This window comes from Momordica charantia (genome assembly GCF_013281855.1).
Source record: "Momordica charantia cultivar OHB3-1 chromosome 6 unlocalized genomic scaffold, Mcharantia_2.0 BLBB01000006.1, whole genome shotgun sequence".
NCBI classification, from domain to species: Eukaryota; Viridiplantae; Streptophyta; class Magnoliopsida; order Cucurbitales; family Cucurbitaceae; genus Momordica; species Momordica charantia.
Window position 1 is genome coordinate 28,846,307 of NW_028275164.1, and position 18,256 is coordinate 28,864,562.

At 32.8% G+C, this 18,256-nt stretch overlaps 1 protein-coding gene and 1 long non-coding RNA gene across 3 annotated transcripts; one reads left to right on the top strand and one right to left on the bottom strand.

Annotated features, from left to right (window-relative positions):
* Window positions 1–8,845: 8,845 nt before the first annotated feature.
* On the top strand, window positions 8,846–11,704 carry LOC111026086 (methionine gamma-lyase). Its single transcript, XM_022304065.2, has 3 exons — window positions 8,846–9,457; window positions 10,242–10,446; window positions 10,870–11,704. Exons 1-3 carry the CDS (start codon window positions 8,894–8,896, stop codon window positions 11,430–11,432), a joined length of 1,332 nt encoding a protein of 443 aa, XP_022159757.1. The 5' UTR covers window positions 8,846–8,893; the 3' UTR covers window positions 11,433–11,704.
* Window positions 11,705–13,668: 1,964 nt separating this feature from the next.
* Window positions 13,669–17,701, bottom strand: LOC111023279 (uncharacterized). Of its 2 annotated transcripts, none has more exons than XR_015791240.1 (2): window positions 17,163–17,701; window positions 13,669–16,626 (listed from the first exon to the last, which is right to left on the bottom strand). It is a non-coding gene; the product is annotated as an uncharacterized LOC111023279 (long non-coding RNA). The 2 variants fall into 2 exon arrangements; XR_002603098.2 differs by having other exon boundaries at window positions 13,669–16,904.
* Between the last annotated feature and the right edge of the window lie 555 nt (window positions 17,702–18,256).

Genomic DNA, 18,256 nt, shown 5'->3' on the forward strand with positions numbered 1-18,256 from the left:
CTCCTTAAAATGTCTTTGTTTCTTGTTCTCCAAATTAAATTAAAAAGTTAGCTTATAAACTAACAAACAAAATTAACAAGTCACACAAAATTCAATTAACTAAAAGTATTCAGTACAATTGGAACGTGTTGTAGAACTATAAGTGGGTTCATAACTAGGAGTAGAAACTTGACTAAAATAATGAAGATTAAAATTTTCATGATGGCCAGACGGATCATGGTATTAAACTTTGAGCGACAATTAATGTCGCTCGACATCTCGTAGGGTCCAACATATCTACAAGGAAAAAAGTTGAGTTTACTCCTAAGTCAACGACATGTCGTAAATCTTTTTAAAATCAAATCTCTCTCGTATAGATGTTCTGAAAACAATAAATAGAATTCAGACTTAAAATTTGGTTTTCATTTGCGTGTTTTTCTTTCCTTCTTCCTCCACCTCCCGATCTTCTTTAAAGGATTCTTCGATGGTTTGAGCACATAAATTTTGATTATAATCCTGTTGAAGAATCCTAAATGGCAGGAGGAGGGAGTGTCCAAAAGTTAACCACTAATAGTACCCAACTATGTCTCCAGAGGCTTGGGACTTCAAAGAATATCCTTGAAGTCTTGGGTTCAAGTCACATGGAACACAACTCTACTAAACAATGACCCCTTACATACATATGGATATGGAGAGATTTTGGCAGGACCAAAATAACTTTGGTTATTGTCAAAATCACTTCCCTTTCCATTGATCATGTTATCACTTGGATGATAATTTTGGAAATTCAATTTTATTTAAATCTCTTTTTTCAAAATCACTAATTCTACCGTCACTTCCAAACACCCTAAATAGTAGTCAATGAGTTGCTAAAATATATAACATTGTCGAGAAGATGATGAGACATGACTCTTTTTGTTTGAAAATTTAAAAGATATACTCTTTATTTTTTTTCCAACATTATGATTACTCTAGATACGGTGCTGCTTATAATTACTGAAGTGAAGCCATTAATTATTTGGTAGTGTTGAAGGAATGATTGTTTAGATTCCTTATCTTTATCCAACACAGTTTCTGTTCAAGCGCAAAATTTTATTTTACTTTCAACTTATGCTACTTATGCTGCTAGTGTTGTACTACTTTTTTCCCCTTTCGCACATGCTTGTTACTTTTTTTTTAATGGTTTTACAAGATAAAATTTGCTCTAATTATTGAAAAGCAAAGGTCAAACACTCTCTAGCCTTCATGTTAAATCCATGGTTCAAAACATATGGCTTAATTTTTCAGTAGAAGTATTGCACTAGCTCACTGATGTGCTTAAATGTATGAAAGTGGGTGCGAGCGATCAGGAACAAGCTTCTTCAAGGTACCTGTAGGGACAGATAAGTCACTTTGATGCTCAAATTAGTACAGTATTTGAGCTTAGATAGATCCGCTTCAGACAGATTTGCATACTTGAATCAGTAGGATGGTGGTGTATTTATAACCATCAAAAAGGGTAGCTATCTGTCCCATTAGGATATTTTCTTACTCAGTTGGGCAACAAGCCAAGGACCACCGTTCCATGTGGGTGTCCTTGAACCCTTCCTTGTCCCAAGGCATACGCATAGGATGCTCTCGTATGTGTCGAAGTACTGGATCCCGACCTATCAGGTCGGCCCTTGGCCTTCTCCCATGGCTGGCTTTGAGTAGTTTGCCCTCAGACATTTTAGCTCTTCATTAGTTGAGTATTGTGTGTTAGTGATCTCTTGTTTCTGAAAATTCGTTTGTGTACCATTTTATCCGGAGACAATCTAAATGTTGCATTTAGATATTTGGTAGATCAACTTCAGACATTTTTTTTGCTTTTAAATAGAGTAGTCTTATTAGTCCTGAAGTTTAGAATGTTTAGAACATATTGCACATTTTTTTAGTTTCTAATTTAATGGAGGATTGGTGAGCAGTGAGAGATAAAAGCTTGTCAAGTTTAGAAACTTAAATTATTGAGAGGAAATGTGTTCAAACTCGATTAATGACCACTTACCTTATGAATTAATTCTTATGTATTTTTCGGTCCCATAGTTTCGAACACACGAATTTTTAGTATTAAGCTCATGTAAAGATTCGGGCACCCGTCATCAAAATGTTAAAAAAAGCAATTAATTCCAAGTCATAAAAAGAAAAAAGGTATTACATCTCCAACATTTTCTCTCTCTATCATGTTCCAAGCCAACATGGGACGTAACAAAAAACTACTAAATCATGATATTAGAAAATGTTTCTTAACTAACCCCAACTATAATTTAATTAAATAAATTTTATAAATTAATTAACACGTCTTTATTATGTTCATATTATGTCGTGTCCATACTATCTCTAACATCGTGTAAGCTAATCCTTATCCTTATATCTTCCAAAATAGGAACAAACCTAAGATGCTTCCCTGCAGAGGATTTCTAATATATATATATATTTTCATTTGAACTTTCCATGTTGATTTCGTGCATTCATTATTTAAATTGAGGTTTTCTAATTTCTTAAAGAAATATTTGGAGTTGGGGTAACATCAAAAATTAAAATTAATCTCTCTCAAATAATTAATTAGTAGAGGAAATTTCCTTCACATTGATATTCCAACGAACATGTGAAAGATATCTCAAAAAAAAAAAAAAAAAACACGTGAAATAATGGCAATAAATTGATTTTATCTATTTGATGTTGACTTCAGTAGAATTATAAATGAGTTTTTCCTTGGTAAAAATTCAGAATGAGTAATATTATATATAATATATAAGGTCGAGAGAGGACAAATGTTCCTACCCCGATGCAATTAACCAATTTGAGTCGTATTAATTTGGAAGAAAATAAGAATATTGAGTTTGTGTATTATTATTATTATTATTATTATTATTATTATTATTGAGAGTTCATGGTTTGTAAAAGTTTTTTTAGTACCATAAATGTGGGGTTGTAAATCAAACTTTCGACCTAGTTAAAAGATAGATATATATCTCATCGAATTGATATAATTTGTAAAAGTTAAAGGTAGAGTTTAAAAGGTAAATTTGATCCATTTCTAAAAAAAAAAAAAAGGGTAAATTTGATCCTATGCCATTAATTTATTTAAAATCACCTTATTATAAACTTAATAATTAATTTAGGATAAGCAAGCTCACCAAAAAAAAATGTTCACTTATTTTTTTAAAACACAAATTTAGTTTCTTAACATTGACTTTGTAGTTTAGTAATTCAATATTGTTTAAACTCCGTGATTCGTTTGTACTCCACAATAGTATGATATTGTCCGCTTTAAACGTAGTCTTCACGGTTTTGCTTTTGGTTTCACCCAAAAGGCCTCATACCAATGAAGATAATTATTCTTTGTTATATACCCATGATCATTCCCTTCCTTAGTCAATGTAGGACTTTGTTTGCAATCACCTTATAAATCCAAAATATACGATAGTGTTTCTTTTAAATTATTTCTAGCAAGCATTGTTTTTGTATGTTGTTTCAAACTTTACTTCTCTAATAATAATAAAAATAGCAACTATTCTTTCCATCCATGTTCTTATTCTTTCTCTCATATTCTAAGGGTTCCTTTCCTTTTCTTTTTCTTTTTTGAACAAGACATTTTTGTAGGTTTGAACGAGTGCTAACTCTTTCAAATTCGAAAAAAAATTGGAAAAAGAAAAAATAAGGATAAAGTTCAAGTCGATTCGAATCATTGTCAATAAATTTCCATTGGTCTTAAAGAAAATGAATTCCATGTTAGTTTTCAACAAGTTTACTTTTCAAAAATCCATTATGATGTAATTCTTTTATCCTAGTCCTCCTATGAAAACTTAACTTGTTTTTAACACAGTAGTAAGTTTTTAAAGGCATGTTTCCATTCTTCTTTTGAATTGAGTTTCTAAATTAAAATCTTGATTTGGCCAATTCAAGGATAATTAATTTACTTGATTCTGAAAAGGTTAGTAATTTAATATTTAAAATTTGAACAAATAACTAGCGAAGAATCCAAACCTAGACATATAGGGTCTTTTCTTTTGTTACTGTTGGAAATAATAAAATTAAAGTTATAGTTATTAATAAAAATATTGATAATTAACTTAAAACTTTAAGATCCCTTTGATGTAAGTTAATTAGGGAGCATAATCGATATTTCTTATATAAGCATGCCAGAAACACACTTAGTACTGCCTATTATTATTTTTCTTGTTAAGTTATAGTAGGTAAGTTGGATCTTTAATCTTTAAATCTAAAAAATTATTTCAACTGTTACCATCATAAATCAATTGCTCACCCATTTTTTTACGGTTGATTTTAAAAAGAAAACTTTGAATTCCATTAGGACGAGGTTGTGCTTGCACTATTCTGTTGAAGACCAACACTAATGTTTTAAAAACTTTGAATTTTTTATTAGATTGATGATGTGTCACTTAAAAATTTTTTAAAAATAAAAACAAAAATTTCTCAACACTAAAGTAACCTATAAACAAAAACTCAAGACTAAATAAGTAATTTTTTCTAGAATTTAAATTCTATAATATGGAAATTTTAGTAAACTTTTGACTTTATAATTATTACAATTTTAATAATTGTACATTCTTCTGAATGAAAAATATACATGAAGGAAAACAAAGTGATTGACTCTGAAACAAGTCAGTTGAATGGATTTAATAATTTGCTAATCAATACAATGAATTTGGCCTAATAATAGTAGATCTAGTATAGAAATTAATATATCTACTTGGGATATTCTAAGGATTGGCACCCACCAAACTCAAGTGAATAGGAAAAAAAAGAAAAAGAAAATAAATTTTAGCATAATAATAATAATAATAGCCCAAGAATATTAATTCCACATGCCAACATTAGACCAAAACTGTGAAACCTTAAAATACCTGCATTTGATATATTTTTTTACAAGACATTTTAGCTCTGTGGTGCGTCCTATCATGATATTATAAATTTCTGACATATGGGTCACATGGTACTCTGATAAAATAAATGGTATGTAATAAGTTATAAACGATTAGTTCATCGTAATGTATATTGACATATATTTTCATTTGGATTCCTATAGTTATTTTTAAACTTTCAATTTTCTATTCATATATCAATCTATTTTAGTTAAATTAAACTTTTTAAGTTGAAAAAACATCGAAATTATTATGGTGTGAACAAGAAAATTAAAAAGTGAGATTGATTTTGTACTGAAATAAGAAAAAAGGTTAATTTATCTTTGGACCTTCCCTCTTCAAACTAGCACTTGGAATTATGCTATTAATTTTTATTATTTCAGGTGGGTGCATTTCACATGGGTCGAATCATTCATCTGTTTTTTTTTTTTTAATTACCAAGAAATCATTATTCGTGGAGGTTGCGTGCGCGTGGCTTGAACCCAAGACCACCCATCCAAACTATTCTTTGAGGCCAATTATTCATATAGTATTTCATGTAGGTGTTCTTTTTTTTTTTAATATAACACGTGAGGGTGAGAATTGAACTCACAACCTCTTAATTGAAGATATATGACAATTACCGGTAAGCTATGCTCATTTTGGCCATGTAGGTACATTTTTACATCATTGTTGGACAAGTACATATGAATATGCCTAGTAGTGAACTGATATTTGAAAATTAATTTTTTAGTCCAATAAATTTTGTGGTGAAGGATCAGACGTTGACTTCAAAAATAGTAATAGATAGTTTATCTTCTAAAATAGACTCAAATTGATGTTCTATTTTTTTTCTTTTTGAAAAAATAAGAGATAATTTATTAAGAAGTATGCGAAGAACATACGGAAAAAGGAGGTTATATAAAAGCACTCCAATTAAATGATATGGCAGAAATATCGTAATTTAAAGGAGAGGTCTTGGAGGACCAATTAGATACTGAAACTTTGATATCCTCCCAAAGATGAGTGAATGACGAATCACGATTAGTAATATTCGGTTGTTTCGCTCCAACCGGATGTACTATAAAAATAGATTGATTTTCTTTAGAAAAGTTTGGACATGGAGAGTGATTTTGACATAGAATCACACTTCCAAAAATGTCGAAATCACTCCGATTTTAAGCCGGACACGTTTGGCAATGATATTCTTAAGGTGATTTTGGAAAAAAAAAAATTCACTTTAATTTTTTTATCTTTAATTTTGTCTGTTCTCCCTCATTTTTTATCCCTAAAATTTTTTAATCTCTCCCTAAATTTTTAGCATCTAAGTTTATTTCTCTCTTTAAAATTTTGTTTCACTCTTTAAAATTTTTCCCTCTAAGATTCTTGTTTGTCTCTAACTTTTTTCTCTCTCTACCACTTTTGGCAAGTTCTCTCTTTAAACTTAAAATATCAATCATTTTAAATTACTTTTAATTATATAAAAACCATTTGAGAGAGTATGTAACTCTATCCAAAAATCAATTTCACAAAATCAATTATCATTAATCTCTTTTACCAAAATCACTTTATTCTAAAATTATTCCTTTTTGGTGCAACAACATTCAATCTCGACAGCAGGTCGAGATGACCAATTGAGTGAGTTATAGAATCGGAGCAAGCTAGAAGATCTTGCACTGAAAATACATGCACAAAAGAGTCAAAACACTCAAATGCTCAAGTCAGTAAGGAGCTCGACCAAAGTATTAAGACTGAGATAGAATCAGATCCCTAGTTGTAAAGCGAGATCCCCTATTTATAGGTTTGGACGTCCGACAGCATATTCGATTGATAGTTGGGCATGTCGAATTGATGCTATTCCTGTCGGCGATGGCCATGTGGAGTCGAAGCTCTTATTGCACATTTATTTAGATAAGTAGGGATGATTGTTCCTGAAGCAGATCAAGTCTAGGAGGTTGCTCTTTCGATTGGCTATTCTGCTCTCTCGGTTCAGCTTGCTCAAACCGTTAGTGTTGACGTCTATCCGATATCCTCCACGTGGCAGTGCTATTTTACACCTCCAACAATTGTCAAACTAGACCTTACCATAGGTAGGGGTGGCTGGAGATGATATGAAGTCTTAGCAAAATTTTGATCAGGAGTCCTCGTATATAGAATATATTATTTGAAATTTAAAATTTCTATTATTCTATATTAATATGATAAAGTAAACAATTATTGGTGTATCAAATAACATGAAATAAATTTTTTAAAAAGTAAAAGAAATGGAGAAAAAAATGTATAACTTTAAAACTGCTAGATTAATTTAAGCAAGTAAAAAATTTGAAGATTGGATTTCTACTTTAGTAATCATATAATCATGTAATCATACTTGGTGTCGGGTGGCCACAAAGGGATCAAAGTTGAGAGAGGGGGAGAAGGAATGAATTAAAATTAGTCTAACCTATGCAATATGTTGATGGTAGGTTTTTTTTTTTTTTTTAATTTTGTTTTTAAGAGAATTGAAAATGTTTTAATTGTGGAAAAAAAAAAAGAGAGAGAAGTTGGGAAGGCTTCTCAAACTAAATTTGAAGGTTTCAGCGGTGATGCAAATAATTGAGTTTTTAAGAAAACTTCAAAGGTTTTAGTTGAGAAAAGATAAAAGTAAAATAATTTTAGAAGTAGTCGGGTAAAATTGAGCAAATTTATGAGGCTAATCGGTTCTCTAAAGACAATTTACGTTTAATGGTATAAAAGGTCACAATTTGATTGAACCTATAAATTATATTTCTCCTATTCCTTTCTAATTTATATTGATATGATAGACATTGATTGTAAAAATTTATTACTGGAGTTAATGGCGTTATTCAATTAGTATGTTTAATTAACTTGATATATTTATTACATGAAATTAGTTACTCTAATTGTCATTAAAAATTGGTTAGAAATTATTTATATTTATGTTTTAAATATTTATTTTTAGTAATATTTGTCTTAAATCTATAGGTAGACAAATATAGACTTTAGGTTTTAACAACTACTTCTATTAGTTTTAAAAATTTGAGTTAAATTCTGAAATTTTAAAAAACGAGATAACAAAGTAAAGAAAATAGGTAGGTGTTGAAAATTTTTAAGAGGAAGCCACGGCCACCACATGGAACTCGCTAATTACAAGGACGAGTCGGGCTTCATCAAACTGCAAAGTATGTGGGCAGAGTGCACGAGAAGAGAAGATCTAGCACATTGTACGAACGTCCTATAATACAATTAAAGGTACTGACAAAGTCACCCAGCATAGGTCTGGCATAGTATCACTTTGAAACGAAATTTCGGGAGGGGTCCCACGCCCTTGATTGGTTGTTCATATATAAAGAAAAGAGCCACTCTAATCAAAGTAATTAAGTTAATTTTTCCTATACAACTCCGTATGAGGATTTGATAAATACTTTCAAGCAAATTCTTAATCGAGAGATTACTGTTCTCTTCTACTATACTAGATCCACACTCGTTCGCTCATAATTTGAGTTATAACTTAAAAATCAAAGTACATTAAGCAAATCACCAGATTGATCCTAGATTTTTGTGTGCAGATAGTCAGAACTTGTAGATGAAGGCATTCATAACATCGAAGTATCACTTACATGGCAATTACCCAAAAAATCGAACATCAACAGCAGGCCAACACAATTTAAAGTATTAGAATCCCAATCCTCATGGGTATAAACAAATAAATGGCACCAACCATCGAGACGAATGCAAGGTGCATGACTCCACGGTCAACATACAACGGTATTTAATTAAAAGAGAAAGAACTCGTAACAAAACGAACAAATTTTAATTTCACTTTAACTATTCAATTAATTAGTAAACTTAATTTAAATAGGCAATTAACTTGACTTGATCACTATTAAATTGGCAAAGTCATCAACAACCTCTCAAATTCTCCCCTATAAATAACACTTCAAAACTCACCCTCCAACACCATCCCTCCAAACCCCCTAAAATCCTTCTCTCTAATTTCCTCATTTTCAGAAAGAAAAAAGGGGAACTCCATGGCTGAAGTAGAAGCTCGTCCTATTCCTCACCCATGCTGGAACGAGAAGAAGAAGTTAATCAAGTACGAGAAGGCCAAAAGCCCGAAGCCGGCGACGAAGTCAGCGACCGAGGAGGATCCTGCAGCGGCGCTGGCGTTGGCGGAGCACGAGTTCGGGGAGCACGGCGGAGTGAACATGTCGGTTGAGGCCTCGATCACATTCACCGTGATGGAGGCGGAAACGATGCGGCGGATGTTCGAAGGGGAGGAGGGCCCAGAAGGGGAGTGCTTCATCTACAGCCGTCACTTCAACCCGACGGTGATGGCTCTCAGCCGTCAGATGGCGGCGCTGGAAGGAACTGAGGCGGCGTATTGCACTTCCAGTGGGATGGCCGCCGTTTCTTCGGTTTTGCTTCAGCTGGTGAGCTCCGGCGGCCATATTGTGGCCTCGAGGACTCTCTACGGCGGCACTCACGCGCTTCTCTCGCATTTTCTGCCGAGGGTCTGCAACATTACAACCACGTTTGTGGATATTAAGGACCATGGGATGGTTGCAAATGCCATGCTGGAGGGGAAGACCAAGGTGAGTTCATTCCAAAACTTTTAAGTTTTTAGGTTAAAACTTAACTTAAATTTATATGTTATTCATGCCGTTAAATTATAAATTTGGTCTCTATAGTTTAAACATAGTTTCAATGTCTAGATTTAGTCTAGTGTGGACTTAACTCCAACTTGGTCTTTATAGCTTTAGTTTAGTTTTGTTTCAATTAAGTGATTCAGATTTAAAAATTTTAAATTGATTGGTGTGGTTTACTCAAACTTAATAGAACCTAATATCTTGTGACTTTTTTTCTTTTTATTTTAATTTAAGAATTTTTTAGGGTGAGAATCGAACTATCCATCTTTTAGATATTTAGTTGTATTTGAATTTGAATTTTAGTTGTATTTGAATTTGAATTGCACGTGTAGTTACTATATCAATAATTTTTTTACATGATAATAAGATAATGCTTTATATGTGGATAAATATATTTAGTTAGTTATAGTAGGGTTTAAAGATTGAGTAAAAATAATAGTAATAATAAATAAATAAGTATAATGTAAGTGGTTAAATTTAGAGATGATTTATTGTGAGTTCAAAGGAAAAACTAATAAGAGTAACTAAATTGAAATTTTTAAAATTACAAATAATAGCGAATGCAAATTTTCGAACAAATTGATTATTTATATTAAGTTGGGAGAAGATAACAAATGAGTTCTTCCTATAATTTCCTACTAAAATATTACGGTGAAGGATCACCGTAAAAAAAAAACTTTAAGTTTATGGATTATGGTAAATCTAATCTTTTATTTATATTCTCGACAAGGTGTTGTATTTCGAGACAGTGGCGAACCCGACCCTGACCGTGGCGGACATACCGGAGCTAAGTCGGATGGCTCATGAAAAGGGGGTGACGGTGGTCGTGGATAATACGTTCGCACCAATGGTGATCTCACCGGTGAGGCTTGGAGCTGACGTCGTGGTTCACAGCTCCTCCAAGTTCATCAGCGGCGGCGCCGACATTATTGCCGGTATGACGATAGCGCCATTTGTCTCTCTACTTTTTTATAGTTCAGGGAATTGGAGATTACATGTGCCTTATCCACGTTGTTCTGTCAAACTAATATATATTTAATAATGTATTTGAGATTTTAAAACACCAATTTGCTACCCTAATCATACTTAAGCCTTTTTCGAGAAAAAAAAAAAAACCTTTAGCCCATTACTTAATAGCCTCCACCCAAGCAATTATGTAAGTTTTTTTTTTTTTTTTAATTAATTGTGGGGAGGAGAATATTTGGCGACTATACATCTGGAGGAGCTCCGGCTGACTTTCTGATGTGGAATAATTCGTGTCAAAATATTAGTAAAATGTGAACCACTAGTGAAAACTATTTTAAAAGTATGAAGACTAAATTTATAATTTAACATGGATATTTATATGGTTTGCATAGGTGCTGTTTGTGGGTCAAAAAAATTGGTGCATTCGATGATGGACCTGCAGCAGGGGACACTGATGCTTCTAGGGCCAACAATGAACCCCAAAGTTGCTTGTGAACTGTCACAAAGAGTCCCCCATTTAGGGCTCCGAATGAAAGAGCACTGCCACAGAGCTCTAATCTTCGCCCAAAGAATACAGAACCTTGGCTTCAAAGTGATATATCCAGGCCTCAAGGATCACCCTGACCATCACCTCATAAACTCCATAGCCAACACAAGCTATGGCTATGGCTATGGCGGCGTTCTGTGCATCGACATGGAAACCGAGGAGCGAGCCAATAGGCTCATGAATCTCCTTCAAAACCACACCAAGTTTGGGCTCATGGCCGTCAGCTTGGGGTTCTTCGAGACCCTTATGTCGTGCTCCGGCAGCAGCACCAGCAGCGAGCTGAACGCCGAGGAGAAGGAACTGGCTGGCATTTCTCCCGGCTTGGTTAGGATTTCTGTTGGCTATGTGGGAACCTTGGAGCAGAAGTGGAGCCAATTGGAGAGGGGCTTGTTGAAGATGAAGCTTTGAAGATTTATCATTTTGAATAATGAATAAAAAAGAACAACCACTTTTTGTTTGGTTTTTAAGGTAGAATAATGTAGGATTTGGTCGGGTCTTAATTATGTTTTTTATTTATGTGGCTCTTATGTTTTTTTGAGTTGATTTAGTTATAAGGATATATTGTTGAGCTTGGAGTAATTCTTTGTAATCAAGTTAAGAAGTTGATGTAAGATAGAAATTAATTGGGAGTTATAGTTATTGGTTACAATCTATGTATTTGTATCGGCATTAATAGTGTGTTTGGGATAATTTTTTTGAGAAAATTGGTTTTTAATAAATAACATCATTTTTTAGGAACACGTTTGGAAGAGTTAAAAAGTATGTTAATATAAGTATAGTTTTTTAAGTGACTTTTTATAACTAGAACTACATTTACAATTTATACCGTGTTTGGTAATAAATAAAAGTACTTTTTTGAAAAAAAAAAAAAGATTGCTATAAAATTCATTTGTGAAGAAATAGTTCAAAGATGATTATCTAAAAAAATTATTTTAAAGTAATTGAAACTCTCATAAGTTATTATGCAGCAGAAATTGCTTATTGCAAGTGTATAGATCAAGTTTTAATAAAAGTGGTAAATATCGTCCTCTGAATTGGTTTCTAGTTCACTTAAGTACCACATATACAATCGCTCAATTCATTTAGAGAGTCAAAATCGAATGAAAGAATTAGAATAAAAACAATTAAAGATACAATAATAAAGATAAAATCAATGGGGATAAAAGTTCTAGGGAATTGATTTCATCCGTGAATTTATTAACCAATTACTTAATTTCCCAAGAATGAAGACTATTAATTCTATAGGTCTAGAACTCTCAAACCTCAACTGCATCTCCTGAGCACAAGGCAATTCTCCTAAGTAATTGAAACCAATATCTCTATCTAGTTTCTATAACAAGTAAAGACAGTATTTTGACAACCTTTAAATGACTTTTAAATCCCCCTAGCTATCTTAAAACTCATTTATTCATGCATCTCAATTCTAACTCTAAACCACCTCTCCTGACCATAAGATTTCAATTCTAAAATTAATTAATCTATAATCAATAGATTAAAGGTATTAAACATAGAGCTACATAAATAGAATATTAATAATCATTCAATCAAGCTTAAACCATGGCATGGCAGTAAGCAGTAAGTGGGCCTAGTCTTTGCCCAGTCTTCGCCTTCTTCAGTGGCCAAGTTGAAGCGTTCAACGTCGGCCTACCACATTTCTTTTTCAAGGTTGAGCTTCTTCCAATTCAAAAAGGTAGTGTCTTTTTCCTATTCTTATTGGTAAATAGCGTCTGGAAGCGAAGGCATTATTGAACGAAAGAGACGCCGGGTCGGTCAATTGCATTAGGTAGGAGATGCAGGACCTGTCTTAACCGCAAGTGCATTCGCTATTCGATTCCATCCTCGATCCCACCCTATTAAACTTCCAAAGTTTGTCTCTCTTTTTTACTTTTAAGTGAAAAGGGGGGGGGGGGTGACAATCGGTAGACTTTCTTTTCTATGTCGCCATCTCATCAATGAGCGTAGATTGATAGAGATGGCTTTTGTGTTGGTCAATCTGTATCCCATTCTTCAGAGAATTAAACAAACATAAAATGAGTTTATAATATGAAGTAATATATTTATTAAAGTTTTTATCATTTTTAATGTAATTTGTATCTTAAAAATTTCAAATTCTAAATCTGAAAACACTGTAAACTTTAAAAAGTGATTTTCAGAATTTCTACGGTTTGTATCACAGAAGTTTTAAAAAATGGATCTTCCAAATCCTGCAAAATGCGTATTCAATGAATCTATTTGATTTAGTGAATCTGAAAACAAAAAACAGAATCCGAGTTCCAATCAAATAGACCCTTAGCTATTTATATTCAATATAAAACAACAAAGTCACAAAGAAAGTTCCATAAAAAACTACAAAAATCAAGGGAAAAGAAATAAACTAAATTTGTTGTGTTGATTGATCGTTTCCTACTCAATCTCCACGATCTCGAAGCTTGAAAATCCTTTATCTAAGCTGCTTGATGGTTTTTTTCCCTCCATTTTCGAGTTATCTCATATCTCTCTCAAAAGTCTTAAAAGATTACCAATGACGGGTATCTCCACGATCTCGAGGCTTGAAAATCCTTTATCTAAGGTGCTTGATGGTTTTTTTCCCTCTATTTTCGAGTTATCTCATATCTCTCTCAAAAGTCTTAAAAGATTACCAATGACGGGTGAAAAAGATAATTTTATTAGAAAACTGTCACGATATCGCCATGGCACATGGCACCATAAGTGAGCGTCATACTGTTATGGGGAAAAAAAAGATGGACGAAAAAGTTCGGAGCACCACGGCGCCATAAGGCAGCATCGCAGTGCTATGCTGCAACGCCTAGGTGCGCTTTTCTGTTTTTGGCTGCATGTGTCGTGCTGCATTTTTTCTTGGATATTTGAACTTCGATAATTATAGTAATGTCTTCTCTTTACTTGCTCGGGCCATGAATTTTTTTTCAATTTGATCCATTTTGTCTCATTTCATTCCTGTAAAATATGTCTTATGTAGAAACTAAAACTAATAATTAATTCTAATATAAATCTCATCAAATATAGTTCACATGGTTGCTATCGACACCGAAAGACTAAGTACTTTAAAGAGAGAGAGAGTTTGTGTTCCCAACTCTTCTTTCGGGAAAGAGAGACTTTGAAGAGTTTGTGTTCCCCGCTCTACTTTTGGAAAAGTTCTAGATAAAGTCTACAAATATAGGGCAGAAAATTTTGAAACTTTACAGTTCACATGAGGTGTTGTTGAAATCAGAATTTCTCTTACTTTCTATCTTCGATTGACTAGCTGTGGAGATCAGTGGAGAGGAAGAAAATATAACAAATAATTGCTTTCCCTCTTTAATTTTTTCTTTTAAATTAGGAAGCAACCACTCATAATTATAATGACAAAGATTCAATATAGTTCCACAATATACACTTTTTCCAAAATATCCGAAATATCAAAACGAAGTTTGTTTGATCTTCTTTTTAAAACCATTAATTCTCAAGTGGAGAAAGTTGATCCCTTTTAAAAAGTTTTAGATTGCTTAATTATTTCCAAAATACCTAACTTCTAAATGAATAGAGCATAGAGTGGCATGACATGTTGGTCCATTAAGGATTAAATGTGAGTTAATGTAAAGTTTAGAGATGTATGTAATTGAAAATTTTGGAGTTGAAGGATTCACTAGCGAGAAAATAAGGGTATTAAGTTTATAAGTTAACTTATAATTTATAACATTAATGAAATAAAAGGTCAGAAAAGCCAATGACACTTTTTTTCTAAAGGAATAAAATCAGTGAGCATATACGATCAAGGTTGATAATCATGATCTGAGGAAAAGAAAAATATGTAACATTTTCTCTCATGTTTTGTATCCCTCCTCAATTTCATCTCTAATAATTAAAAAGTAATTTAAAAGTTGAATTAGAAGTTTAGTTACTAAATTTTAAATTCCTCCATTTAAAAAAATTACCTAATACAAATCCTAAACTTTCAATTTTGTCTCTATATATTCATGAATTTTAAAAGTGTTTAGATTCCTAATCGGTATCTAATAAATCTGGGAGACTTTTTAAAATTCACAACGATATTAGACATAAATTTGAAGGATAATGGTTCTATTAAGCACGCAATTCAATTTTATTTTAATAAATCCGTAAACTTTAAGAAATATATATCTAATAGGGCTAGGAACTCTATTGACACGAAATTAAAAATTCAAGAATTTATTAGACATTTTTCAAAATTTAGAGATCTATTCGACAAGACCCATTAAACACTTTAGTGTTAAACCCATTAGAGACACAGTCCTAAAAAATTAATCTCTTTTGTTTCATTTGCATGTTCACAAAATGCTTTCAATGGCAATTCCATACTCAATCCAAGAACATTCCCTCTAATTAACCCACCACACTACTTTTCAGGCTCTGTCTAATCAAGATTAATTTGCACAAAAAAAATTATAGGTTTTTTCACTTGCAAAAAGGTGTGGCAAAACAAGAACACACATCACAGCCCCTAGTAGCTTCTTTGACTGTGCATGGTGTGTAATTGCTGATGTTGACTTCTCTTATTAATTTAACACAAATGATTCAGATTTTTCAGAGACAGAGAAAAAGAGAGAGAGAGAGAGAGAGATGCAGACAAATAATTATAAACATTTATGTGGAGCATATGTCTCAGTTTCAAAAATTGATGACAGAATGAGACACACCACTCCTCCCCATCAGACACCCTATACTTACACAGTACACTCACCCATTACCCTCCTCCTCTTCCTTTCTCTCTCCTCACCTTTTCAAATCACTCTCTTTCCTCTTCTTTTTCTTCCTACATTTTGTGGGTTAGAATTTAGATCACCACTTGTATCTTGTATTTGATTTTGATTATAATGAATCTTTTACCACAACAATAATAATAATTCGACATAACGTGAGATAAGAGACGCTAAGTAAAATAGAGTGAGAAAAATAAATAAATAAATAAATAATAGTAATAATAATAATAATAATGGAATGAGAAAACAACATATACATTGAAAGCTTCTTTTTTTTTTGGCTTTTAAGTCCTTTGTTATCGTGTTAACATACTCTTTTGTGCCAATAGTTGGCATGTTATGTCAAATAATCACTTGTTAATCAATCTATCATGTCTGCATTAAAGATTTGTTTGAGAGTGATCGACGAATGAATGATTTTGAAAAGATGGATTGAAATATGATGATTTTTCAAAATCACCATCCGATAACTTAAAAATCTATTTAAAATTTTTAATTTGTCAAACATAATGAGAGGAGTGATTTTTACCATAGAAAATCTAAATTTTTTCTTGGCAAGCTCATTCAAAGTCCTGCAATAATGTCTGAAGATCCACTATTCGACAGGGGAAAGCGATTCTCAAGTCCATGTAGGAACAGGTTTTCCAATTCCCACTCTAATTAGTCTTAGTTATAGCTATTTATCCTTCAATGTGCAGAAACTAAACTTCAGTTTGAAGGCTGAAATTCCTCAGATATACAGCCACAGAAGCAGATCTTCATGAAACCGAACCAAATCAGATTCTCATCCATGTCTTTCTTTCTTTATTTATCACACCACACTCTGAAAAACCCCTTCATAAAAGCACTTCAACAGGGATCTAAGCCTTTAAGGCACGAAAACAAAAGAAGCTTTTGAATCTCTAACTTGAACAGGAAAAAAACTCAAACTTGAAATCAATGAGGGAAATGGAGAGAAAACCCTAATGGGAAAAAATGGAAAGAAAATATATATGGATCAGAGAAACAGACAAAGAAGATTCTGAAAGGCATGATTGCAAGTAAAGAAAGAAAAATCAGAACAATGATGAAGGGTGAGACTAGAAGATCAGTTAGAAGAGAAAGCGTAGACCTTTCTCTCTCTCTCTCTAAATCAGCCCTGAATCTGATCCATGAAAGAGAAATACAAAAAAGAAGTAATGATGATCCTTTCACTCTTTAGTCAGAAAAAGAGATCTAAAAACAAAATAAAAGACAGTCAAAATAAACACCATCATTACCCCAATCTGCTCCTGCCTCAACCGAATCTAAACCATCCTCTATTTTCTTTCACAAAATTAAACCGAATCCCAGGTTGAAACTTTATTTTCCTACCAACAAAATTCAAGATCAAAAAAAAAAAAAAAAGAAAATACCATTTTACCTGCAGATCGGGAGGAGGAGGAGAACCCGATGAAGCAGCAGCGATCGATTTGGGGGTTCTTTGTTTCTCTTCTGCAAATCGAAGCAAGAATTGTGGGGGGAATGAAGCCTGGTCCGACGACACTGCTTCTGTAATGGCCGATTTGTCGTAATTTTCAAGTGAATTAGAATTAGATAAAGAGAGGATTTTTTGGTTCTCTTTTTCGATCCCATTTCAGATTCAGTAATCAGTGGCCTCGAGCCAGACAACATTCCCCTCAAACAAAATTGCTTCTTTGGCCTTCTTCTTCTTCTCGTTCCTCAGCTTCCATAGAGAGAAATAAAGAGAGAGAGATAAAGAAAAAAGGGAGAAAAAGAGATAAAGGGCAGTCTGAGAAATGCGTGTTCGAGAAGATGAAAGATTGAAATGGGCAAAAGGATAGAACTTGTAAAGTGAAAAAAAGGACAAATGGGTACCTACAAAAACCGGGTTTTTTTGGGTTCCAATTCCAACCCACCTAAAACAAAAAAAAGGAAAAAAAATCCCTTTTTCTCACTCTCAAATCCCATCCTATATTTTCCTTCTAAACCATACCAATGCTCTATATATAGAAATTAGAATTCCTCTCTCTCTCTAGAACTTTTTATTACTCTAAGATCATGATGACCTAATCACGCATCAGCACTACTCTAAACCTAAACACAAAACTCCCTACAAAATCAGCCCTATGATTAAAAGATGATGAGCGTGATATTGATGGCCATGAAAATTTAAAATTCACCATATATGAAACAAGAAAAGGTAATATTATATACATAGACATATATTATAAGAAAAGCCTAAATAAACGTGCTTTCGTCTAAAGAGATGGTGAGAATATCATAGTTACAAAAGAAAGTTGATTTAGAGGATCAAAATAAAGCCGTTGTTATTATATTGTTCCACAAGATCGCTAGCTCGTCCGAAAATTAAAAAAAAATCTCTAGTCTAGTGGTCAGTTACCAAAAATTAGAGCAAAAGTCAATTGTATCATAGCACATTGAGAAGAAAAGGGGATTCGTTGAGCTAACCCACCAAACCAAACCTTATTTTGGAAAATGAAATGTAGAAGAAGA